We start from the raw sequence: 26,514 nt of genomic DNA on the forward strand, positions 1-26,514 counted from the left end.
CCTCTGTCCAGTGCTGGGGGAGGCTGGAAGCTTCTAAATAGTGACCTGGCCTCCATGTCTGCTTTGGGAAGGACAGGCGGTAAGAGCGCCAGAAAAGACTGAAAAGGGAAGCAGATGAAGGATACAAGGCCAAGGGCTAGAAAGATGAGGGACATGAGGGCATGAAGGTGACAGTAGGTGTGAAGGCAACAGGCTTCTAGGACCCTCTGCCTGCAGTCCAGCAAGGCTGGGGCCGGAAGGTAAGGGGGACAAATGAAGACAGCACAGCCCCTCCCTTAGGGTCCCAGAATCGCTGCCCTGGACAACAGCCCAGATGGGTAGGGCCTGTTCAGATTCAGGGCCAGCTCCAGCCTCTGGTCACCTCCCTACCTCCAGGGGCCTTGGCTCTTTCAGAATAAAAGTCCTTCCTGTAGGGCAAGAGCAGAGAGAAGAGGGCTCAAGGTGGGGTGGGGACAGAGCCTGGCTGGGGGAGAGGAGGGGAATGCTGGGAAATCCCTGGCCTGTGCTCACTGGATGAACACCCCTGCTGCCCCTTCCTGCAGTGGCCAGGCCCCTGCACATCCGAGATGGTCTCTGGGGCTCCGGCCAAGAACCAGGATCGCAGCACTCATCCCACGAGCCTGGAATGAACTTGGAAAAGAATTTGGACAAGAATGCAGAGCGGGGCTTCCCTGGGGGCGCAGTGGTTGAGAGTCCGCCTGCCAATGCAGGGGACACGGGTTCGAGCCCCGGTCCGGGAAGATCCCACATGCCGCGGAGCAACTAAGCCCGTGCGCCACAACTACTGAGACTGCGCTCTAGAGCCCATGAGCCACAACTACTGAGCTCGTGAGCCACAACTACTGAAGCTCGCGCACCTAGAGCCCGTGCTCTGCAACAAGAGAAGCCACCTCAATGAGAAGCCTGCACACCGCAACTAGAGAAAGCCCGCTTGCAGCAACGAAGACCCAACATAGCCAAAAATAAATAAATAAATTTTTTTTAAAAAAAGAAAAAGAAAGAATGCAGAGCGGACCTGAGCAACTTCATCCCTGTCCAACCTCTCCGCAGGGTCCCCAGCAGAGTGGGGAGGGCAGAGCAGCAGAAGCTCAGAGGAAGTGGGGGAATCCTACCTTTTCCATTCCCAGGTGCAGCGAAGGCACAGGAAGATGCTCCGTGTGTATTCACCAGGTCCCAGCCACTCCGAGTTCACAGTGCATATCCAGGCCTCTCCCCATAGGACTGCTGTCTGTGCTCTGCATGTCGGCCCCTCGCTGGGATCTTGCCTGGAGCACATAGGCCTCCATGGTGACTGTTGGACCCAACCGGAAGCAGCCTCAGTCCCCCAAAACTCCTGTGACATGAACACCCACACCCTCCCTCCTGTGGGTCCACATCCTCCACTGGACCACTCCCCTCCAGGAGCCAAAATCCAACAAGAGGCCTGGAGACCCCAAAGGAACACAAGCGACCAGAGGAGGACTGAGCTGCTTCTGGGCATCTCCAAGGGGGTGGGAGCGGGATCCACCCAGATGCAGGAAGCCAGGGCTGCCATTTCCCCCGTGGGCAGCAGGGGGCAATGCTCGCTGCAGTAGGAGCCAGAGACCCACCAAGTTCAGTCCTCCCTCCTCCAACACGCTGTTGGATATTTTGTCCCTGCCCCCACTAGACAGACAGACAGACAGACAGACAGACACACACACACACACACACACACACACCCCAATCCCAGCCCACATGCTCACCCTGCGAAGACCCTACCCCTCATTCAAATCTGGCTGCACCACTCACTGTCAGATGGAAGAGATGGTCACCAAGGGCACCGACGTGTGGGTGATGAAAAGGCGGGGGGTAGGGGGGAGCTACAGCCACGGATGGGTGGTCCCACCCCAGCCCTTCTAGGGACACACAAAGCTGTGCATCCCAGGACCGTCTCTGACCTCACTGACCAGAGTCTGAGACCCCAGGGAGATGATCAAGAATCAAATATGTTTATTTCCACGTGAGATAGAGTGACTGCACGCTTCTAACGCAGCTCCACGCCAGACCCCTGCCCCCTCCCCGTCCGCCAGGCCCAGATAGCACCAAATGGTTACAAACAACCTTCCAGCCTGAACTCCAAATGGTCCTTTAGCCTTGATTCTTTAGGTCGGTCCAGAGCTCTCTGCTCAGAAAAAACTGACCAACATGGACCAGAGGTCAGGATCGGTGTGTGCCCTGAAGCAGAGGACCCCGTGCTGCCCGAGGACTCAGGCCCCACGTCCTGGTAGGGGACGGAGTGACAAAGTCTTGCTGCGTATCCCCTTGCAACTGCCCTCTCACCTCAGCCACCGTCTCCCGCGTGCCCCCACCCCACGTGCCCAGACCTGCAGGTTGAAAGGGGAGCAGGAAATACCTCAGCTGCAGAACACAAAGGCATCCCAGGCAGGAGCTGATCCTGTAACACAGTGGGACCCCTATTGCAGCAGGGGACCCTTAGAGGCCACTGCAAATCCTAGGACACCACGAGAGAGCAGAGTCCTGGAATTCCCATCCTTGTGTCGTCTCTTCCCACCTTGTATCAGGGTTGGTCTGTGTGACCAACAGAATGTGGCAGCGGGGATGCTACGTTCCCTCCAAGGCTAGATTATAAAAGACACGGGGGCTTCCCTGGTGGCGCAGTGGTTGGGAATCTGCCTGCCGATGCAGGGGACACGGGTTCGTGCCCCGGTCTGGAAAGATCCCACATGCCGCGGAGCGGCTGGGCCCATGAGCCATGGCCACTGAGCCTGCGCGTCCGGAGCCTGTGCTCCGCAACGGGAGAGGCCACAACAGTGAGAGGCCCGCGTAATGCAAAAAAAAAAAAAAGACACGGGATTTTCAGTATGACATTGTGCCTGTAGTTAACACTGTACACTTAAAATTTTGTTAAGAGGGTAGATCTCATGTCAAGGGCTCTTACAACAATAAAAAAATTTTTTTTTAATTTTAAGACATTTGGGCCTCCACTTTACTCTTTCTATCTTAGATCACTCTGGGGAAAGCCAGCTACCATGTCATGGGGACACTCAAGTGTCTTAGGAAGAGGGCCATGCAGCAAGGAACTGAGGCCCCCAGCCCTCAGCCGTATGAGGGGACCATCTTGGAAGCAGGACCACCAGCCCCGTCAAACCTTCAGGTAACTGCAGTCCTGGCCAAGACCTTGACCATGAGAGACCCTGAGCCAAAACCACACATCTAAGCTGCTTCTGGATTCCTGACCCTCAGAAACTATGTGAAATAATCCATGTTTGTTGTTTTAAACTGCTAAGCATACAAGTGATCTATTATACAACAGATAACACATATTCTCAAATATGAGTTTCACCATAAATGACCCTAATCCTATCACCATAGCCTCAATAACTGGCAAAAGGGTTGGGGGCAAGTGACTTAGGGCGATAAAAACCTGTCCATCCACAAAAAGATATGGCTCTACACCCAGTGTCATAGGCCCTTCCATCCTAGCTCTAAGCTCAGACACCTTCTGAGCATCCGGCACTGGGGGCCCAAATCTCAGTGTCAGCCCCTCTAGAAGTCTAAAGAGAATGGAGTTCAGAAACAGACAGGTGTCGCCTGTCCCTCTTCTTTGAGGCCCACCTGCTGGACTACTGTCTGAGAACCCACCTCTTCCCAAGATAATTGTTAAAAGGAACATCCAGCATCTTCGGGTGATACCCCACCCCTTTCACCAGTGTGTGACCTTACTCTGTGGTTTCAATAGGACAAGTGCAGCAGAGTCCAACTCAATAAGCCTCATGTCATTAGAGAGAGTGTCCATCCAGAGGCAGGGAGGATATCTTAGCTAGAGTCAGATCCTTGCTGGTGGGAAGCTGATTGACAAATTCTGCAGAGGACAGAGCGGCAGGGTCCTGAAGCCCAGCGGCAATGAGGGGAAGGTGGTGTCCTGACGTACAAGGCAGGGGAGAGCCACACCTGGACCTGGCTTTACCTCGCAGAGTAAGGAATCTCTGGGGTCCTCCCCTACTCTCCAGGGCCAGCACAGTAATACCGGAGCCAGAGGTTTCTTTGCTGAAAAGAGGGGGGTGAGATGGAGAAACATCAGTGGAAGAAGACTTGGTGTAGATGCCAGAAGATGTAGCCAAATCTGATGACAGGAAAGAGGAAGCCACCAAAGAAGTGTTTTAATGACTCTGTTCTGCTGTGCTCTCCCCCCACCCTGCCACACTGTAACTTCTGCTGTCACCCAAGAGAAGCAGACTGCTCACCAGGCCAGATCCACTACCACTGCCAGAAGCCCTATCACCAAATGAAGGCCAGAGGGTGTAGTAGCCAGGCCCCCAGGTGAGGACCAGCCAAGCTATCTCAAGGACACCGTCCATTTATAAGGCTGCTCTCTCCAAAAAAAGGCAAGGTACCCAGCAGTGAGGGGCAGGGTCACATGACAATGGCCAGGACTCTCACTGGGGAACAGTAAAAGGGGCCGGGCTATGGTGGGAGTGAACTTCACTCCCTCCCCCCACTGGCTCAGGAGAACAGGAAGGAGGCTCAGGCACCCTCTCCTGGACCATATGGCTCCACGGCCAACCCCAGCTCCTGGACGCACCTGTCTACCATGGGCTCTCTTCCTCCCCAGTCACCTGCCTTGGAAACTCCAGTACCTGCCTGCTGCACACTCTCCCTCTCTGCCCCATAGGGTGAGCTCATGCACAGATACAGGTGGGTACCTCCGTGTGCCCCAATAACGGTTGAGCAATGTTGCCCTGACAGTCAAGGAGCTTGGGCTTCATCTTGAGGATCAGAGGGCAAAGTCCTTGAAAGGCTTTAGGCTGGGGAGGGGCATGATTGGTGGATACTGTAGACAGACAGCTGACAGAGTAGGGAAGGTGGACAAGAGGGGCAAGGCTAGTGGCCGACCCGCCTTTGGGGTTGACCCAACCCCTCCCCACTCTCCTTAACCTATGGAAGACAACCTGAAACCAGAGATGACTTGGGAATAGGGGAGTGAGCAGGACAGACCTAACTCCAGCAGAGTCACCCTTACCCCTAAATCCCTGGTCTGCCCACATCTCTACTGGCCATTAAGGACAGAAGCCCAGCTGACTCAGGCCTCCCCTGCCCCGTCCGCTCTCCACCTGGCTCCTGTATCTCTCCTCACCTGGTCCAGACGGGAAACTTCTACTGTCCCCTCAGCCCAGGGTCTTCTGAGGTTGTTTGGATTCCGAGAGAGAGCAAACTCCTCTCTAAATGCTGGGGTCTAATGAAGGCAGCCGAAAAAACCTCCCTGATCCGGAAAACCCAGCGCCGCCCCTCCCCCACACCTCCACACACACGCCCCTCCCCCGCCACCCCTGCCCGGTTGGGTCCTTCCCCTTGAGGGACAGCAGGTGGCAGCACCGAGGAGAATTTCAAAAATAAAAGCAAAAATAAAAATGCAAACTCGGAAAATGAGTCTGTGTACTAGGTGCGCTCACGGCCATGCCCTCCCCCTGCTTTGTCTCCATTCCCCCATCACAGCTTTGAAGACTGTCCCCGCCCCTGCTCTGCCCTTTGCCCTCTTCAGTTAATGAGAAACACAACTCAGTGAACCCAGAAGCAAGCTCAGAAGGTGTAAGAATTGGAGATGAGGGGCAGAGTAAAGGCAGCGGGATGGATGCAGATGTGTCTTGAGACATAAGCTCCCAGGGTGGAAAGGATCCGTGTGTGGCCTGAGCTCGTATCCAAGAACCAAGAGTTCTTCTCCATTAATCACATGGATTAAAGATGCCCCCAGAGCCAAGATCTAGCATCAGGATCCATGACCTCATCCTTCTAATCTCGTCTGGCTTAGAAAGGGCTGTCTGGTCACAGTGATCACTTTAAATACATTTATTTTGTAATTATCAAAAGGATTTAATAACATGACAAAAATTTCACTAAACAGAGAAACATTTTTTAAACCATCCGTAGTGATGTACTCTAATAGACCGTTATCTTAGACTGGTCCTGTGTTTTCTATTTTCGTGGACATAGTGTACTTAGAATTTTGCTTCCTTTATTTTCTTTATTCAGTCCTCATACCTGTCTTGGGGGCCTGCACACAGATCGGATGGGCTTTTGCTCTTTAGGGGCTCACATTCGGCTAAGGGAAGGGGGACAAAATAGATGATGGAAAGGCTATAAATTACCAACTGACCCAGTTTGCCTGGGACTGAACCAGTTTTAAGATTGAAAGCTCCATGTCCCAGACAAACCAGGACGATTTCTAATAGGTCACCCTACTAGAAGCAAGTCCCCCCAAATTAAACCCGGTTAGAGTCCAGAATTCCATTTTCACACACATAGTGGCCTTTTAGCTCCACCTCTTTGCCTTTCTCTTCTTACTATGTTAATTTATTTTTAGTAGTTGCTCTAGGCAACTGTTCTCAAACTTTATACCCTTAAAAAGTATTGAGATCACTTATTCTTTCTTCTGCGTTATTCATTCTGCTATTCAGTGCCTTTAACTCAGCTCTCGTCTCTGCAAATGATTTTTCTAATTTTTCTTGGCTCCTTCTTATAGTTTCTTGCTCCTTTTTTTTTTTTTTTTTTTTTTTTTTTTTTTTTTTGCGGTACGCGGGCCTCTCACTCTTGTGGCCTCTCCCACTGTGGAGTACAGCCTCCGGATGCACAGGCTCAGCGGCCATGGCTCACGGGCCCAGCCTCTCCGCGGCATGTGGGATCTTCCCGGACCGGGGCATGAACCCGTGCCCCCCACATCGGCAGGCGGACTCTCAACCACGGCGCCACTAGGGAAGCCCTCTTGCTCCTTTTTACAGTAATGTGCTCTTCTGTCCATAGCCTTTCTTAACACCTCAGACAGTGGCACACATTGTAAATCAACTATACTTCAATAAAATAAATTTTTTTAAAGTATTACGGACCCCAAAGAGCTTTTGTGTATGTAGGTTATATCTATTCATATTCACTGTATTAGAAATGAAAACCAAGAAGAATTTAAAACACCAGGATACACAGCACACATCCTGTTAGTTGTCTGGGGTGATGTCACAGCTCATGTAGCCTCTGGTAACCAAGCCCAGGGTGCCCTCATGAGAGGAAGACAGAGAAAAAAGATGTCAAGGACACCCCCGGGGCTTCCCAGACCACAGGCAGAAAACCACGGTTCTAGAGAGAACAGCGTCTAGCAATTGGAGTTAATACTGTATGAAGAAACCAGCCCCCAGGGTTTATGCTATGGTTTTCATGTATGTCACATCCACATATGTTATAAACCCCACGATACAACGTTATGTCTTGCTTTAAATAGGTATATGTATTTTAAAGACATTAAGAAGAAAAATATGTCTTATATTTACCTACAAATATACCATTTCCCTTGATCCATTCTCCAGCTCTGCTCGTCCACCTGGATTCCTGCCCCTCAGGCTAAGAACTGAAGCATTTTTCCCAGAGCAGGTCTGCTCATGACAAAGTCTTGAAGTTTTCTTTTACCTGAAAATGCTTTCACTTCATCTTCAGACTTGAAGAATATTTCCACTGGAAAAGTAATTCTGAGTTGACAACTTTTTTTTTTCTTTCAGTGTTCTAAAGTGCCACTGCCTTCTGGTCTATATGGTTTTTGATGGGAAAGCAGTGACATTGAGAGTGTTGTTCTCTGCTTGTGATGTGTCCTTCATCTCTGGCCTCTTTCAGGATTTCCTTTTCATCTTTGGTCTTTAGCAGTTTGACTCTGATGTGCCTGGATGTGCTTTTTTGTTTACTTTCAATTCTGCTTGGAGTGTATGGAGTTTCTTGAACCTAAAGCTATACGCCTTTCACAAAAGCTGGAAAGTTCCAGCCATTATTTCTTTGAACGTTTTTTCTGCCTCACTCTCTCTCTTCTCTCCTTCTGGGACAAGCAAAATGAGGCAAGTACTGTTCCACTATATTGGCTTTCTCACCCCAGAACATTGCACATCTCTTCCACAACCTTCTTTCTGCTCTGAGGCTTCCTCCCTACCCTTCCTTCCAGCCACCCTGGCAGGGAAGAGGCAGGAGGGTTCTTTTGGGGGAGGTCCCCCAGCCTCTTTCTCACACTAAGTTCTCAGTGGCTGGTGGACAGAGCTCAGAGCCTTGGGAAAAACTCATCCCCTCCATGAGTACGTTGCGATGACATTTTTTTAGTGCTGAAAAAGAAGGGAGTCTCTGATTTCAGTGGAGAGAAGGGGGTGAATTTCAGTGGCGATTCTAGGGGAGTATCTCTGTGTAGCTCATGGGAGCTTGGTGACTGAGGCACTGAGCACAGAGCTGCTGGAAAGTGTTCCAGGTAACCAGGGCTCAGACTGGGTCATGGCCACAGAGACTGGGAGAGCAGGTGGGGCTAATGAGGAGGAAGGTCTCTTGCAGCACAGCCGCCATATTGAAGTAGCTACCAAGCACCATCCACTAAGACGACTGTATAACATTGTCCAACGGGGAAACTATTAATAATTACACGGGAACAACTGGTGTAAACTAGGACTGTTCCAACCAAACTGAGACATATGCTCTCCCAAAAGATGATCCTAAAGAGTGTTCTGGAAGATTGGGTAAAGTTAGTCCACCACAGCTACAAAGAGGGGAGAGTCTACACCCTGGTGGGTGAGGCACTAACAATCTTGCTAGACCTACCAGAGTCCCTCAGGGAGATGAGACAGTGATGGAAAGGAGGAGCCCTCCTTCCTCTAGGAATTTCTTCAAATAAAGTGAATCAGGGTGGGTAAAAATAAATGAAGAAGTCACCAGTATCGTGAGCGCAGATAGCGGTTAGATAGGTATAGGATGGAATAGCTATAGTGAAGCTATAGTCGGAGAGACAAATAACACAGCCTGTGGCCCCCTGAGCCTTATGATCCCCCTCCTCCCAGGGCCGACTCCTGGGGGCTCACGCCATGGCCCCTCTTGTTCATTGGCAGTCCCTGGCTTTTTACCTGCAGGTGTCAGTAGGAGGCTTCCTCTTCTGGGGCTCCATTTGCCTCGTCCTTCTGCTGCAATTGCCCCGACCTAGACTTGTCAGGCCATGAGGCCTCCCTCTCATGGGCCAAGCCATCCGCAGTCGGCCACCTTCTGTGTTCTGACACCCAGTGAGAAGGCAGGACCTCAGACACGACTGTATCTCCAGATTTCCAACTCAAGGCAAGGTGGAGCAGCGAAGACCGGGCACTGCGAAGGAGTCCACAGAGGTGAATTCCACTCCCCGTCACGGGACTCTTTCTCCCTCCACCACCTCATTTCGATGGGGTCGGGCCCTGGTGTCCCTCCCAGGGCCATCGCTGCTCTCCCCAGAGCACCCAGCCTGGAAAGGAAGGGCAGAGACAAAGAAAACCATGGGCTAGGGGACAACTGATAGAGAACCAGGACCATAAAGAAATGGAAATTGAGTCTCTAACATGGAGAACTTTTTAAAAAATGGGCAACTGGGGCTTCCCTGGTGGCGCAGTGGTTGAGAGTCCGTCTGCCGATGCAGGGGACGCGGGTTCATGCCCCAGTCCGGGAAGATCCCACATGCCGCGGAGCAGCTGGGCCCGTGAGCCATGGCCACTGAGCCTGCGCGTCCGGAGCCTGTGCTCCGCAACGGGAGAGGCCACAACAGTGAGAGGCCCGCGTATAGCAAAAAAAAAAAAAAAAAAAAAAAAAAATTTAAAAAATGGGCAACTGGCATGGCTCCACAGCTTGTCCTTTGAGTTAAGCCTGGGTGTCAATGGGTGAGAGGTCTTCCCGGTCTCAGAGACATCAAGCCTCAGTTGGAGTAAAACCGTCCAATACTTCAGCTACCCCTGAGCCAGACAGCAAGTGGTATCTACTCTAGAGACTTTTGAAAGGCCGTGCTGATGATCGCTGTATTTCCAGGGACTTTCTGCCACTCCTGAGCCTTGGGGTCGCCCCCAGCCACAGCTGCATTGCCTCGCTTGGGCCAAGCCCGCACACTTGCCTTCAAGTGAAGGGACCTGTCTCCCAACTGAAGATGAAAAACATAATGTGTTCCATATCCACTTAACTTTCTCTTTTCTTTACATTTTCAGCTTCTTAGGCCTACCTTTTCTTCCCTCTAAATACTCTGTAATGAAATGCTGGTACTCGGTTTTCAAAAGCAAGACCCACAAATGCTCATGAAATAAATCTCAGGAAGACGAGAGTATAATCCCTCTTATCCTGGAGCTGCAGAAAATCAGACATGATTCTGATTCACAGACTCAATTCTGATAAAGCGGTGAATCAAGAACATTCAATCTCAGTGGTGTGAAAATAGATAATCCTGTTCTGCTATGCTTCTGCCATCTTTGCAAGTGTAACTTGTACAAAAGGATCTTTTAAGATATTCAAACTTCAGAGATGATTGCTATAGGAGCACTGCAATATCACCTATAAACCTTAAAAGGCTGCAATTCAGGACTTCCCTGGCAGTCCAGTGGTTAGGACTCCACCCTTCCACTGCAGGGGCCACGAGCTCGATCCCTGGTCGGGGAACTAAGATCTTGCATGCAGTGAGGTGCTGTCAAAAAAAAAAAAAAAGTTGCAACTCTGGTTGGCCATTGATAACTTATTACTCTGAAAACAATATTTAAATTAACCGCTTCAATTTCCAAAAAGCATAAGTACTTGTGAAACTATTGTTTGTTTGTTAGACCAGAAGTATACCTTTGGGACTCTCTTCTCCTTTCTAGCATAAAGGTAAAATCCCATCACTCTGCTTGATTTTTTTTTTAGAGATTTCAACAGCTTAAGAGCCTACAATTATTTGAATTAACAGGAGAAATCCCTGCCCTGTGCCTTACCAGGAGAGGCAGGAATCAGCCTCGTGGGAAGGGCTGGAAAAAGAAAGAAGCGGGACTTCCCTGGGACTTCCCTGGTGGCGCAGTGGATAAGAATCCGCCTGCCAATGCAGGGGACATAAGTTCGAGCCCTGGTCCAGGAAGATCCCACATGCCGCGGAGCAACTAAGCCCGTGCACCACAGCTACTGAGCCTACGCTCTAGAACCCGCGAGCCACAGCTAGGGAGCCCACACTCCACAACTACTGAAGCCCGCGCACTGCAACAGAGTAGCCCCCACTCGCCGCAACTAGAGAAAAGCCCACGCGCCACAACGAAGACCCAACAGAGCCAAAAATATAATTAATTAAATAAATTTTAAAAAAGAAAAAAAAGAAAGGTAAGAAGGGGAAGCAGCAGAACCCTGAGTTCAGTTAACCTGAAGGGATTTGGAACTGGTCTGTGACCTATAGCACCACTTCCCTGGGGTAATTATAAGAGAGACAAATGCTCTGACCATCATATGTGGGGTCCTCATCTCCGTGGTGACCCTGTTACAAGGTGACAATAAAAACTCCCAAGCCTGACAGCAAGCTACCTCCTCAAGTCAGAGGCTCCCAGGAGGATGGAGCTACATGACGCTTAGCAGAGTGGAAGCTCCAAGAGATTAAGCTTGGATGGAGGAGGATGAGAACAAGAACACAGAGACCTGGAGAAAGGGAAGAAAGCGATGGAGGAGAGGGAAAAATAAAGGAAGAGTAACGACAAGCAGGGAGCATCCCCCAGGTACCTGAGCCATGTGTGGGGCCCCAGAGTAGAGGTCACTTCATGAAATGGGGTGCGGGCAGTTGCTTCCCAAGCTCTCCCTGGGACTAAGGGTGGAGGAAAGATGCTCTAAAAGGAGAGGAACCCAGAGGAATGGTGCTTGACAACAGGACAACAAAATATTACAGATGTGAACCATGTTAAGAATCTTTTGTATCTTTAGATTGTTCTCACTTATTGGATAGCTGTGTTTTGTTGCCTCATGTAGGGTAGGGGAAGCATCCTACAGGAGAAGAGGAAGAGGGGAAAGTCAGGTCCCAAAAAGTGGCAGCAAAAAGTGCTTAGCGGGCTTCCCTGGTGGCGCAGTGGTTGAGAGTCCACCTGCCGATGCAGGGGACATGGGTTCGTGCCCCGGTCCGGGAAGATCCCACATGCTGTGGAACGGCTGGGCCCGTGAGCCATGGCCGCTGGGCCTGCGCGTCCAGAGCCTGTGCTCCGCAACAGGAGAGGCCACAACAGTGAGAGGCCCGCGTACAGCAAAAAAAAAAAAAAAAAAAAAAAAAGTGCTTAGCAAAGTGATGGTGGGGCTGGAAGAAGAGGGGTTGGAGGGTTAGCACAGGGGAGGAGGGGAGGAAGCTGGCTAAGAGGCTTTCTACCCAGGTATTCAAGATTCAGCTACATGCACATCACCATCTCGTATCCAGGCAAGGCAGCATACCAGCCATCAGTGATGGAGAACCCAGCAGCCACAGTCCTGCCTTCATGGAGCCTGCTAGCTGGCCTGGGGGACGGTTTGGAAGGGCCCCTAGGGGTTCCCAGAGAGAATCGGTTTTTTTCACTCTATATCTTAATTTATTCTTTTTTATTTTCATTGGAGTATAGTTGATTTACAATGTTGTGTTAATTTCTGCTGTACAGCAAACTGACTCTGTTATGCATATACACATATCCACACCTTTTTAGATGCTTTTCCCATATAGGGCATTACAAGGTATCGAGTAGAGTTCCCTGTGCTGTACAGTAGGTCCTTATTAGTTATCTATTTTATATATAGTAGTGTGTATGAGTCAATCCCAATCTTCCAATTTACCCCTCCCCCCTTTATCCCCCCATAACCATAAGTTTATTTTCTACATCTGTAACTATTTTTGTTTTGTAGATAAGTTCATTTGTAGCCTTTTTGTAGATTCCACAAATAAGCGATAGCATATGATATTGCTCCTTCTCTGTCTGACTTACTTCACTCAGTATGGCAATCTCTAGGTCCGTCCATGTTGCTGCAAATGGCCTTATTTCGTCCTTTTTATGGCTGAGTAATATTCCATTGTATACACATACCACAACTTCTTTATCCGCTCATCTGTTGATGGACTGAGAGCACAGGCGTGGGTGAGGAGCCTTTCTCAGCAAATGGCAGCCTTTGTGGGTGGAGAATAGGGAGGGAAAGGGTACCCAGGACTCTGCGATGAAGCCACCACGAGCTAAGAGCCTGAGCCCCAGAGGTGCGCAGAACTTCTGGACCAGGCTGGAGTCCACCACAGGACATGACCCTGTGACCTCCAGGGGTGCAGAGGCTGCCCACACCTGCCTACACACCCTCCCCTCCCCTCTCCAATCACAGTGGGTGTGCAGACTGTTGTGAGCCAGCTCTGTGGGCAGCAGGGATCCCCAGTGGGCACACCCCACCCCCTCGCTCACTGGTCAGAGGGAGTCTGTTTCCACGGGGAACAGTTTGCGGATGACCTCTTAGAACAGGACTCCCAGCCTCCACAAGGGCTTCCTGGTCCCCTACCAAGCTGTGGGTGAGAGTCCCCCCTGGGGGTTCAGGGAGGGCAGCCCCTGCTCACAGACATGGCCCCGGGTATCTGCCTAAAGAAGCTTCGGCGACCTGGGCCTGACCCCGGCCCTGCGCCAGCCTGACCCTGCTGGACCAGCAGCGTCCAGGGGTTGTGGGCAGGATTCAAAGACTACCTAAGTGAGTGCCGCCAGCCATGCTTGGTGAGGAGGGAGGGGGAAGGAGGGGCTCCAGTTCAGGCTCACAAACTTCAGTTTCTACAAGAGGCTGGTCACAGAATGAGCCAAGAGGTCAGGGAGGGAGAGGTATGGCCCATTAAAGGGGACAGCCTAACTCACAAGGAGCCATCCTACCGTGTGTGATACATGCACATGGTAAAAATTAAATAGTTTTAAATAGTGCAAAAGAGTCAGGAGTCAGTGCCCTCCCACCCCTGGTCTCTCCTGAGGGCCAGCGTGGTTTTCGAGATGTTTTTCCCGAGTTGCGGTGGGTGAGCTATTCCTGAATCAGACAGCAGGTGGCGCTCAAGCCAGAGAATTAGAAAAAGGGAACTGCCGAGAGTTACTCAACGCATTTCCAGTAACTTCTCCCTCCTCCCCCGCAGGGCCTTCTCCAGCCCCACTTCCTGTTCCCTGGCCCGGGCCAGGTTCCCTCAGGGCTCAGATGTCGGCTTCCAGATGCCCGGACTCAGAGTGGGGGAACTGTCTCTGGGGAAGCCCCATTCCACTCGCTGCCCAGGCAACACGTGAGTGTGCCTGGAGGGGCTGGAGAGGCTGGGGAGGCTGCGGAGGAGGAGGGTGGGGATGCGGAAGGGGACCCAGGGTCAGATGAATACACACACGGCCTCCAGCAGCCCTTCCCGGGCGTGCTCAGGCTCAACGCTCCAGAGAGGACCCCGTCACCTTTAAATGTCCCTGGGGCTTCCCTGGCGGTCCAGCGGTTAACACTGATGCTCCCACCGCAGGGGGGCCGTTTGATCCCTAGTCAGGGAACTAAGACCCCACATGCCATGTGGCCAGAAAAATAAAATAATAAATGGCCCTCACTTGTACTCCTGTCGCTCCCTCAGACCCCAGGGGAGGCTGGCTGAAGCAGAAAGCAACCCCTGCGGGGATGAGACTCTCCAGGGAGGTGGGCAATGGTGGAAAACTCACCTTCCTAGCGCGGGCTGACCAGGAGGAGGCTGAAAGAACCGGGGTGGGGGGGGCAATAAGGGAGTGGCCAGAGGTGCCCAGGCGTCAAGGGCTGAGGCCACCGCTGCTGAGCCTTTGCCAGGCCTCTCAGCCCTCAGCACTGCCTGCCCCGTTCATATCTCAGCAGGCTCCAGGCCACAGCCATGTGGTCCCATCTGCCCTCGCCCACTCCCAGGTGGTGGCTGCTCCTCTGGGGAGTCCTCCAGGCTTGCCCCACGCAGGGCTCCGTGCTCTTGGCCCAGCCGCTGCCCCAGAAGCTGACGTCCCCGGGGTACCCAGAACCATATGTTAAAGGCCAAGAGAGCTCCACGGACATCGAGGCTCCAGAGGGCTTTGCCGTGAGGCTCGTCTTCCAGGACTTTGACCTGGAGCCATCCCCGGACTGTGACCGGGACTCAGTCACGGTGAGCTGGGAGGGGCTCTGCGGAGGGAGCCTCCCGGCCTGAAGCCCAGGGGCAGCGGGAGGTGGCCGGCCCCGAGGCGCGAGGCTTACCTGGGAGGCCGGGTGTACCTAGCGCACAGCCTCCCACAGGAGGCCCGGTGCCGACCTGTGCCCTCTGCTGTCTGGGCCCCATAGAAGAGGACAGGGCAGCAGGTCTGGCCCTGCCTTTGGAAGTCTCAGAAAGCAACACACAAACACTGCGCATCCCTAGAGTCAAAAGCAAGAACTCACACATCAGTCGTTAAAAATCCATCATCAAGGGCTTCCCTGGTGGCGCAGTGGTTGAGAGTCCACCTGCCAATGCAGGGGACACGGGTTCGTGCCCCGGTCCGGGAGGATCCCGCGTGCCGGGGAGCGGCTGGGCCCGTGAGCCATGGCCGCTGAGCCTGCCGTCCGGAGCCTGTGCTCCGCAACAGGAGAGGCCACAACGGTGAGAGGCCCGCGTACCGCAAAAAAAAAAAAAAAAAAAAAAAAAAAAAAATCCATCATCAAGTATGTTGAGTGCCTGCTCTGTCAGGCTAGGAAGCTGGACGTAAATATAATAAAAGATTAGGTGACTATGAGTTTCCCTTAGAGGCGCTATAGCAAAACCTCACACATGACAAGGGCATTATTCAGAATAAGGACACTTTAAAAACAGAATTTTACGTTACCTTTTTTTAAAAAATAAATTTATTTATTTTTGGCTGCGTTGGGTCTTCGTTGCTGTGCGCGGGCTTTCTCTAGTTGTGGTGACTGAGGGCTACTCTTCGTTGCGGTGCACGGGCTTCTCACTGCGGTGACTTCTTTTGTTGCGGAGCACGGGCTCTAGGCGCACAGGCTTCAGTAGTTGTGGCACACAGGCTCAGTAGTTGTGGTTCACAGGCTCTAGAGCGCAGGCTCAGTAGTTGTGGCACATGGGCCTAGTTGCTCTGTGGCACGTGGGATCTTCCCGGACCAGGGCTCAAACAGGTGTCCCCTGCTTTGGCAGGCGTATTCTTAACCACTGTGCCACCAGGGAAGTCCCTACATTATCTTTTGGTTTAAATTTTATTTCTATCCAAATAATACATGCGCATAATTAAAAAAAAAAAATAAGAGTACGCCAAGGCTTATCATCTCCAGCCTCCTCCCCCTGCCCCATTGCTGCTCCCCAGGGCAGTCGTTTATGATTCATGTAGCTGTTTCATCTGGTATTTATGTTCAGAAGTATAAATAATTTCTCTATTAACTTCCAGCTGTAAAAGATGAGGACTAGCTTTATCTCTCTTAGACCTTCACCACCCACGTTTCCCCTCCCCCATCCTCTCAGTTTACCTCTATTATCGTTTTTTAGTTAAAGCTATATTCATGTTTTACATCATTATGACTTTAAAATGCTCACATCTGTGCACATGGTGTACAATTTCCTTTCTCCAGCTTTTGGATTTCCCAGCAGTCCATAACTACATAGTGTTTTGGGGGTTTGGGGGGGTTTTGTTTTGATTTTTAGTTTGCTGAGTTCTCTCTGTAACAAATCTCCCCCAAACTCTCAGCCAGGAGAGTAAATCTCTCGACATCTTCAAGTACAAATCTCAGTCTCTCAGTCTTCCTTTGCAGTTGGTGACATCCCACCCCATCCCACATGGGGTGACATCCCACCCCATCCCACATGGGGTGACGTCCCCATGACTTATTTCTTCAGTCTGAGTTCTTTGCTTTCTAAGCCTTCACTTGTCTGGGAGCTCCCTTTTCCCACATTCTGGAGATTCCTTTTACTTGTCCTGTGTTGGAAGTGACTCTCATCTCCTCTTTCTTGGTTTACTCTCTCCTTTTGGAGAAGCATATTCTCCTCCAGAAAGGGAATGAGAGAACATTTTAGAGCATCTTATATAGCCCTGAATGTCTTAGTTCTCCCCTCACACCTGGTGGATAGTTCCTCTGGATCACATTCTAGGTTAGAAGTCATTTTCTCTCAGAATTTTAATGACATTGTCTTCTAGCCCTAGTGTTGTTAGAACTCCTGATCCTTAGTGTTTTCTCTCTAGAACTTTCAGCATATTTTCCTTATTACCAGCATTCTGAACTTTCATCAGGATGTGCCTTGATGCAGGTCAGGTCATTCTGTACTCATTGTACAGGGTTCTTTTAATCCAGAGACTCTCTTGCAAGACCCTTCAATTTGAGAATGTTCTTGTATTAATTTTTAAATCATTTCCAGACATCTACTTTATTTTCTCCTTCTGGAACTCCTATAATTTCACTGTTGTTAGGTTCTGGACAGATTATCCAGTTTTGTTATCCATTCTGTTCTGTTTTCCATCTCTTTGTCTTTTTGTTCCACTTTGTGGGAGATCTCATTGTAAATACCAACTTCCTAATGATTTTTTTTCTGCTAACATTTTTTCATGTCTAAAGGTTCATTCTCATTTTCTAAACGTGCCTTTTTGTTGAATCTTGTTCTTGTTTCGTAGAGGCAATATCCACTCTTTTCCCTCTATTGGGATTATTTTAAAACATTTCTCTGCTCCCTGTATTCTCTCTTCTTCACCAAGTTCCTTTGTACTGTTCATTTGTTCTGGCGTCTGCTTTTCATGTTGGAGACTTTCCTGCAACGTGTGATAATCCTTGGCTGTCCAATCATATTTAAGAGTGACGTGCAGAACGCTCTTGGATGCTCTGTGTGGATAGCTGAAATCTGTCAAACGACAGGTTTGGAAATCGGGTTATCCACGAGGTGACCCAGATGTACTGCTGGGGTCCTCCTGCACATCCACAGCAGAAGGGTGTTCTCTGGTGACAGCTGGTTTCTTCAGAGGAATCCTCCCGTCTCCTGCTTACGCCGGTTCTGACACCTCCCAGGGATCTGTGATCAGAACCTGCTGCTTTCTGTTGCCCCAGCCCAAGACTCAGGTCACATGTGTCCATCTCCACTCCACCTTCCAAACTCTGTGGGCATCTCTCAGCAGCTCTCACCTCCCCTCACCTTTTTGTCCTTGATAACATATCCATTTTTATCCCTCTGCTGTCCTATTAGTGGGATTTGAGGTAGGAGAGGAGATAAATGCATGTATTTATTTCTTCAGGTTTAGCTGAAGTCGGGACTATACTTTATTCAACTCAGCCTATGTCTGTCGAGCACCTACAGAGCCCTGTTCTCCTTAGCCTTGAATAATTTTAATCCCAGCCTGACTCTTCCCTTGTCACTGACGGAGTTCGAGCTCAGGAATAGGATTGTTCCCTCCTTCCTGCTTCCAGAGTAAATCACACACACACACACACACACACACGCACACACCTCAAATGCAGAATTCAACACACTGTAACCTAGTTCATCTTTTGCCGGTCAGGATCCTCAGCCAGACTCTGGTCTCCTCGGTAGCAGAGCTGTGTCTTAATTCACATGGCCCTGTATCCCCAGCACCTAGCACAGCATCTCCCACCCAGAACATAATAAACAGCTGTTTGTCAAAGGAATAAAGGAAAGGATGAATGAAACCCAAGCTTGTCATGCGTGTAGGACACACAACACAGTGATTTCTGAATGAGCGGGTATTTGGTATCACTTTCCCCACTGCTTTTCTGCAGATACTGGAGAGCTGCCCTAGGACACAGTGGTGTCCTGGCTGGAAGGGGCCTCAACAGACCACTTTATAGGAGAGGAAACTAAGATCTGGGGAGAATGAAGGAATGAAGAGCCAGCAAGAACCCAGGATATGTGGATCAGTATGAAAGTCAGCAATAAAATGAGTTGAGCAGTGAGCTGTATGCCCAGGAGAGAGATTAAACATGAAGCGGTGGCCAGGGGAACTCCTTCCAAGGTGCCCTTCCTTGGGTTGGGGAACCCATAGGAAGGCATTTGAGCAGGGTTTTGATTTAAGTTAGGCAACAATAGACAGTGTAACCACACCGTGTACATTTTGTGTCCTTAGATTCCATACCTTGCGGGGGCTTCATTTATAGTTTTTGGGGTAAGAGGAGAGACACTCCAAAAGAAGGACAACAGGGAAGGCCAGGAACCCCAGGGGCTCAGTCTGTGCAGAGGGTCTTCTCGCTTCTCAGATGTTGGCCATAGGAAGTTACTCAGAGAAGTGAAATGTGATGCAGGTGGAGGAAGCCGGACGGGAGGGACTTATGTCTGCATATTCATTGATTCAAAGCTGAGATGCTGTAGGCACCATGTTGAGCATCAGGGACTCAGTGCGGAGCAAAATAGATGTAGTTCCTGCCTTCTTAGAACTTATAATCCAGTTATTATAAGTTTCTATTTCAATTCTTGAAATATGGTGGGCTGTATGAGATAAGCATGGCAGGCTAAAGAAATCTGCTAGGTATCTGGTCATGGATGGAAGAAACCTGGGAGCCAGTAATGGAACAGGAAGCAACTTGAGGAAGGCTCCACGGGGTGGTGTGGTTTCTGAGCCCCAGCGGTATGTAGACCTTCAGGGCGGGGCTGGGGTCCAGGCTGTCGCATGACCCTGTGACCACCTCTGGTGCAGATTCACCCCACGCCTGCCTGCCCCCCCTCTCCTTTCAGATCACAGCCAGTGGAATGGATCCCAGCCGGTTCTGTGGGCAGCAGGGCTCCCTGCTGGGCAGCCCCCCTGGTCAGAGGGAGTTTGTGTCCTCAGGGAACAGTTTGCGGCTGACCTTCCATGCACCCGCCTCTGAGGACAGGACCCCGGGCCTCCACAGGGGCTTCCTGGCCCTCTACCAAGCCGTGGGTGAGTGAGCCCCTTGGGGTGCAGGGAGGGAAGCCCCTGCCCATAGCCCTGGCCCCTGGTATCTTGAAGTGACAAGTGGAAGCTGAGGCTGGGGGCTCGGGACACCTGGGCTCAGCCCCCTGCTGCCCGGCCTGCCCTGCTGGTGAGCAGCCCAGTCACAGGGGCACCCAGCTCAGCTCCTGTCTCCCTGCATATTTACAGGCCCAGCACTTGCAGATCATCTCGTTTTTCAAGAGAAGCCAAAAATTCAGATTTTTAAGGGAAATTCTAGATTTTCAAATGGTAGCCCCAGGTTTTTTGAAAGATAATACATGCCCACAGTAAAATTTTCAAAAAAATAATCTTCCTCTAACCTCTGGCCCTTAATCCCTGGCTATTCTGTCCAGAAACGACCCTGTTCTCTATTTCCTGGGTATTCTTCCAAAGACATTCCAGGCCACTGGAATATAAATATTGTGGGGCGTGTGTGTTGCTAATAGTCACAATGTTTTAAATTTGCCATTTTTCATTCAATGATATATGTTTTCTTTTTTTTTTTTTTTCTTTTTTTTTTTTGGCCATGCTGTGCAGCTTCTGGGGTCTTAGTTCCCCAATCAGGGATCAAACTCAGGATCAAAATCAGGCCCTGGTGGTGAAAGCGCTGAGTCCCAACCACTGGATTGACAGGGAACTGCTTCAATGATATGTCTTAAAGATCATCCCATATACATGTGGTTAACATTGCCTAATTCTTTTTTTTTTTTTTTTTTTTTCCTGTACACGGGCCTCTCACTGTTGAGGCCTCTCCCGTTGCAGAGCACAGGCTCCGGACGCACAGGCTCAGCGGCCATGGCTCACGGGCCCAGCCGCTCCACGGCATGTGGGATCTTCCCGGACCGGGGCACGAACCCATGTCCCCTGCATCGGCAGGCGGACTCTCAACCACTGCACCACCCGGGAAGCCCATGCCTAATTCTTTTTAATGACCATACAATATCCCTTTGATTGATGCATCATAATATATTTAATTAGTCCTCCACTGATAGGTATTTTTCTCCCACAAACAGTACTGCTCTGAATATCTTCATATATACAACTTTGAGCACATATATGAGGATAAATTCTTAGAAATAAAAAAGTGAAAAACATTTGCAATTTTAATTTTGATATTGCTAAATTTCCCTACAAAAGTTTTGCTAATTTACACTCCCACTAACCATATATGAAAATGCCTGTTTCCCATACCCTACTTTCACAGTTACTTTCAAACTTTTATAGCATTAACAATCTGCAGTGAAAAATAATTCAAATAATAAAAAAAAAAAAAGAAGACTGTGCTGGGAATTCCCTGATGGTCCAGTGGTTAGGACTCCGCGCATTCACTGCTGAGGGCCCGGGTTCTGTCCCTAGTTGGGGAACTAAGGTCCTGCAAGCCATGCGGCCAAAAAAAAAAATTTTTTTATTTAAAAAATAAAATTAAAGAAAGACTGTGCAGGTCAAACTAAATATGGCCACGGACCAGAATCAGTCCCTAGGTTGCCAGTTTGCAGTTCTGTTCTCTGTCCTATTGACCTCTGTTTTCCTTTAGGTATGAATCATAGTCAGCCCATCAGCCAGGCCAGTGGGGACCCTGAGGCCATCAACACACCTGGAGACAACTCCACTGAGATCCAGAGCCACTGCCAGGAGCCCTATTATCAGGCTATGCCCGCAGGTGAGTCCCCACCTGCTGAAGAACCAGCTCCTACCTGCCTCACTCCCCCCAAGAGGTCTGAAGCTTCTTTCAGCCCCTCCTCCCAATTCTGAGCCTGTTCTGTGCCTCCCTCATTTCACTCCCAGGGACACTCACCTGCACCGCCCAGGTGCCCTGGAAGCAGACACAGGAGAGGGAGGAGGTTCCTCGCTGTGTGCCTGGTGAGTGGGGACCTGTAGCACCATGGCGGTGGCCACTTCCCAGACAAGCCTCAGCTGCTGCACGGGGCCTGTCTAAGGGCGCAGGACAGCCGTAGAATAGAAAGGGGGAGGTGAAGGCAGAAAGTGAGGAAGAAAAGGGGAACCAAGAAGGCCCAGAAAAGGAGAAGGAAGGAGCTCATCCCTCCTCCTTCGAGGATCAAGGGATAACTGGGAAACGAAAAGCCAGAAGGAAGCTAATCACAGGGACAGATGAGTTGAAATAAGAGAAAACCCTCTTTTGACGTGGTCTGCTTTAACGATACACAGACAGGCTCTCGGTCCCCAAAATATGTCCCTGCCTTGATGCCACAGCACCAGAAAGCCCAGCATTAAAAAAAAAAAATTTTTGTGAGATAAAATTCATACAACATAAAAATCACTATTGCAAAGTGTACAATTAAGTAATTTTTAGTGTATTCACCATGTTGTGCAACCATTACTACTTATTCTAGAGCATTTTCATCACCCCAAAAAGAAACTCCAACTCTTCCTTCTCCCATCTCCTGGCAACCACTAACTACTTTCTATCTCTATGGATTTTATTCTGGACATTTTACGTCAATGGAATCATATAATAGCTTTTGTGTCTGGCTTCTTTCATTTAGCGTAATGTTTTCAAGGTTCATGCACGTTGTAGCATGTATCAGTACTCCATTCCTTTTCTTTTCCTTTCTTTTTTTGGCCAAGCTGTCCAGCATGTTGCATCTTAGCTCCCCAAGCAGGAATCAAACCTGCACCCCTTGCAGTGGAAGCAGGGAGTCTTAACCACTGGACCGCCAGGGAAGTCCCAGTATTCTATTCCTTTTCATGGTTGAATAGGATTCCACTGTACAGATAGACCACATTTTGTTTATCCATTCATAGATTGATAGACATTTGGGTTGTTTTCACTTTTTGCCTTTTATGAATATTGCCGCAGTGAGAATTCATGTACAAGTTTCTTTTTGAACACATGTCTTCAGGTCTCTTGGGTATATACCTAGGAGTGGAATTGTTGGTTCACATCCTAACTCTGTGTTTAACTTTTTGAGGAACTGCCACACTGTTTTCCACAGTGACTGTACCATTTTACATTCCCACCAGCAATAGATGAGGGTTCAGGTCCACCATTTTTGGGTTCTTTGGCGGGGGGGTTGGTTTTCTTAATATTTTGGCCTAGCCTAGCAGCTTATGGGACTGTAGTTCCCCCACCAGGGGTGGAACCGGCACCCTCGGCAGTGAAAGCACAGAGTCCTAACCACTGGACCGCCAGGAAATTCCCTCGGGTCCACCATTTTTGAAACCCAGTATTTTGAGTCAAACATGCCTTTCTAACCCAATCTGAGTACATTTCTCAGGTTTTACTCCTGAGCCACAGAAAGCTCTGGGGCAGAGCCTGACATAGTGCTTTGGGAGAGGGAGATGTTAAAAATGGAGAAATGGGACTTCCCTGGTGGCGCAGTGGTTGGGAATCCACCTGCCAATGCAGGGGACACGGGTTTTGAGCCCTGGTCCAGGAGGAGCCCACGTGCCGTGGAGCAGCTAGGCCCATGTGTCACAACTACCGAGTCTGCGCTCTAGAGCCCACGAGCCACAACTACTGAGCCCGTGTGCCACAACTACTGAAGCCCACGCGCCTAGAGCCTGTGCTCCACGACAAGAGAAGCCACCACAATGAGAAGCCTACGCACCGCAAGGGTAGCCCCAGCTTGCCACAACTAGAGAAGAGCCTGTGCACAGCAATGAAGACCCAATGCAGCCAAAAGTAAATAAATAAATAAATAAATAAATAAATAAATAAATAAATATTTTTTAAAAAATGGAGAAATGACCCAGAAACAAAGACAGGAGACACTGAAGACAAACTCTGCTTGCTGCACGATTTTGCTCAAAGGAGGTCCCACCAAGAGTCTAAAAAAGTGGCTTAGGACTTCCCTGGCAGTCCGGTGGTTAAGACTCCGCATTTCCACCGTAAGGGGCACCGGTTCCATCCCTGGTCGGGGAACTAAGATCCTGCATGCCTCGCGGTGTGGCAAAATAAATTAATTAATTAAAATTAAAATTAAAAAGCGTCTTTAAAATGGCTGAGGAGGCAGGAGAAAGAGCACTTCACAGAAGTAGGTTTTCAGATGCAGCGGCTGGTTTTTCACTTTACCCCTCCTCTCTCCCAGTCTGTGGACGGCCGGTCATCCCCATCGCCCAGAGCAGGGAGCACGTTGGTGCCTCCAGAGCTGAGCTGGGCAACTTCCCCTGGCAGGCCTTGACCAGCATCTACGGCCGAGGTGGCGGGGCCCTGCTGGGCGACAGGTGGATCCTCACCGCCGCCCACACCATCTACCCCAAGGGCGGTATCTTCCTCGGGAAGAGCCGGCGCGCGGAGGTGTTCCTGGGCCACACGGACATCGAGGAGATGCTGGAGCTGGGCGGCCACCCGGTGCGCCGCGTGGTCGTGCACCCAGACTACCGCCCGGACCAGACCCACAACTTCCACGGGGACATCGCCCTCCTGGAGCTGCGGCACAGTGTCCCCCTGGGCCCCCGCCTCCTCCCGGTCTGCCTGCCCGACCGCAAGGCCCTGTACCGCCCGGGCCTGGTGGGATACGTCAGTGGCTTTGGCGTGGAGAACGGCCGGTTGACCACGGAGCTGAAATACTCCCGGCTGCCTGTGGCCCCAAGGGCGGCCTGCGAGGCCTGGCTCCGAGAGAAGCGGAGGACCGAGGTGTTCTCCGGCGGCATGTTCTGCGCCGGGGACAGCACGCGGCCGCAGAGTGTCTGCCAGGGGGACAGTGGTGGTGCCTACGTGGTGTGGGACAATCGTGCCCGTCGCTGGGTGGCCACGGGCATCGTATCCTGGGGCATTGGGTGTGGTGAGGGGTACGGCTTCTACACCAAAGTGCTCAACTACGTGGACTGGATCAGAGGAGTGATGGGCGGGAAGGATGACCCTGGCGTGCTGAGCAGGGGCACCCACCGTGGAGCCCAGACGGGAGAGGGCTGGGTTGAGGACTGAGCCCTGGGCGTGGGGCGGTGGGGACAGAGATTCCTATTCAGGTCACAGCTGCAGCAAACCACTGAGCCAGAGAAATCCTCTGCGTCCCTCAGCCGCCTTCTCACCCTCCACCTTCCTTCGGGTTTGCGCGCTACACCCACACGTCTCCTCGAGTTTCCGCTTTGAACTTCATCCCCTGGGACACGGCGTCTTCTGCACTCTCCAGAGAGAAGTCACCTCATCCTCCTGTTCAAGTGCAGTGTGGGAAAGTAGTCTCAGTTCATTTCATTTCTGAAACACTTCAAAGCCCCTGTGGTCAACCTTCAAAGAGTCAAATAGTCTTGGCTTCACTAGCACAACTCCTTGGCTGCAATTATAGTCACAGCTCTTTACGTTGTTTTGTATCTTCTAATATCAGGCGCTTCCCATGTGTTACTTCACTGACTCCTCACATCAGCTTTGCAAAGGATGAGTTATTATCCACGCTTTACCAAGGAGGAAACTGAAGCTCAGGGAGATGAAGGGGCTTTTCCAAACCCCACAGCTGATACAGGACGGCGAAGGCATGTCCCTTCCAGGACACCTCGACAGCTCTCAGGTGTCCTCAAGACCTACTGTATCGCCCACTCCCCGATCCCCGCATCCTTTTAGATTCTCCCTCCTGGGAATTCCTGCCTCGGTGAAGCTGACAACAGCTGGCTCACACTTTCCTGCTGGCTGCACTCCTGCAGACACCTCGGTGAGCCCAGCCCTGGGCTGGACGGTCCTGCAGGCACCCCCAGAGCTGCTGGACACCCCGGGCCATGTCCCCAACATCAAGCACACTGCTCCCCCTGAAAAGACCAACTCTTTAATTTTTAGTAAGGACTTGATGTCATTTACAGTAAAGACACAAGTAAAATACAGTTGTTCAAATGGAAAACAAATAAAAAGACACAAATAAGAAACAATTGTTCAGGGGCTTCCCGGGTGGCACAGTGGTTGAGAGTCCGCCTGCCAATGCAGGGGACACGGGTTCGTGCCCCGGTCCGGGAGGATCCCACACGCCGAGGAGCGGCTGGGCCCGTGAGCCATGGCCGCTGAGCCTGCGCGTCTGGAGCCTGTGCTCCGCAACGGGAGAGGCCACAACAGTGAGAGGCCCGCGTACAGCAAAAAAAAAAAAAAAAAAAAAACAGATTCCCCTTCTTTCTTGCCTCCTGACCTGCCCCTTATCCTTCTTCCCTATCTTGTGTCCTTCCTCACCTGACAAGGCCACGGATCACGCCGCGGATCATGTCATGGAGCAGCCCCGCCGGCAGACTCAGCCCTCAGCTCTGACATATAAACCTGCTGGAAATCCGCCAACCCTCCAACCTGGGCTGATGTTGCCTCTCCCATGTGCCTCCTCTCAGACTACATGCAGTGATGACTTGGTCGCTGCCTAATGGGAAGCTGCCACATCTTCGCGAGCCCAGTGCCTGGGAAAGTGCCTGGCCCTTTAAATAGGTAGCTTCCAAATGGATAAGTGAGCAGGTGGGTGGGTGGAGGGCCGAAGGGATTCATCTCATAGGGGAAACAGAGGCCTGAGAACTCAGAGGCCTGTTCTGGATCTGCATCTCCCTGGGGAGCACACCACTACAGGGTCTCTGAGCCCTGGAGAATTGAAGAAAGTCTTCCCCAAAGAGCAAAGGTTTAAAACAGAACACGATGGCCTGGAGGACAAGAGAGACCAGAGCCCTTTCTCCCTCCCAGGGGCCTGGCCTCCTCTCAGAAAAGATCAAGTCACTAGTGGTCTACAGCCACACTGTTTGCCCAGCCCTAGGCAGCTGTGACTGACACTCAGGGGCTCAAACTCTTGACCAGTTTCTGAGGATAAGAGGATGTGTCTATCCTGTCCTCAGCTGCCCTTGCTTCTCTAAGAGACAAGTTCATTGGCAGGCCTGAGTTCACTGAGGTGGGGAAGAAGTGTCTTAAAACAGAGCCTGGTGCTACTTTGGGGTCACAGCAATCCCTGCTCTACATGTCATGGATAAGTGAAGTAGGCCAGGG

General features: G+C 50.8%; 2 protein-coding genes across 10 annotated transcripts in view; one reads left to right on the forward strand and one right to left on the reverse strand.

Moving 5' to 3' along the window:
* Positions 1-14,578, reverse strand: part of CLSTN3 (calsyntenin 3) — a 48,839-nt gene extending 34,261 nt beyond the window's left edge. The window contains exons 1-4 of one of the 9 annotated variants that reach the window (XM_082635497.1): positions 14,424-14,578; positions 12,714-12,845; positions 8,889-10,450; positions 1,113-1,291 (exon numbers count right to left, since the gene is read on the reverse strand). The gene's annotated coding sequence lies outside the window, so the exon portion shown is untranslated. Of the gene's footprint in view, positions 1-510; positions 611-1,112; positions 1,292-3,624; positions 3,922-3,949; positions 4,030-5,116; positions 5,234-8,888; positions 10,761-12,713; positions 12,893-14,423 lie in introns of those variants that run through there. The other 8 variants (XM_082635485.1, XM_082635496.1, XM_082635486.1 and 5 more) reach the window with 8 other exon arrangements.
* C1RL (complement C1r subcomponent like) lies at positions 13,918-25,850 on the forward strand. The gene is given in 7 exon segments (XM_082635544.1): positions 13,918-13,965; positions 13,968-14,014; positions 14,590-14,866; positions 19,400-19,586; positions 21,154-21,279; positions 21,405-21,479; positions 23,669-25,850. Coding segments are annotated over 7 exon segments (1,584 nt in total). The 5' UTR covers positions 13,918-13,932; the 3' UTR covers positions 24,508-25,850.
* Positions 25,851-26,514: the final 664 nt, after the last annotated feature.

Source organism: Mesoplodon mirus, assembly GCF_964341445.2.
Source record: "Mesoplodon mirus genome assembly, chromosome: 11".
Classification (NCBI taxonomy): Eukaryota; Metazoa; Chordata; class Mammalia; order Artiodactyla; family Ziphiidae; genus Mesoplodon; species Mesoplodon mirus.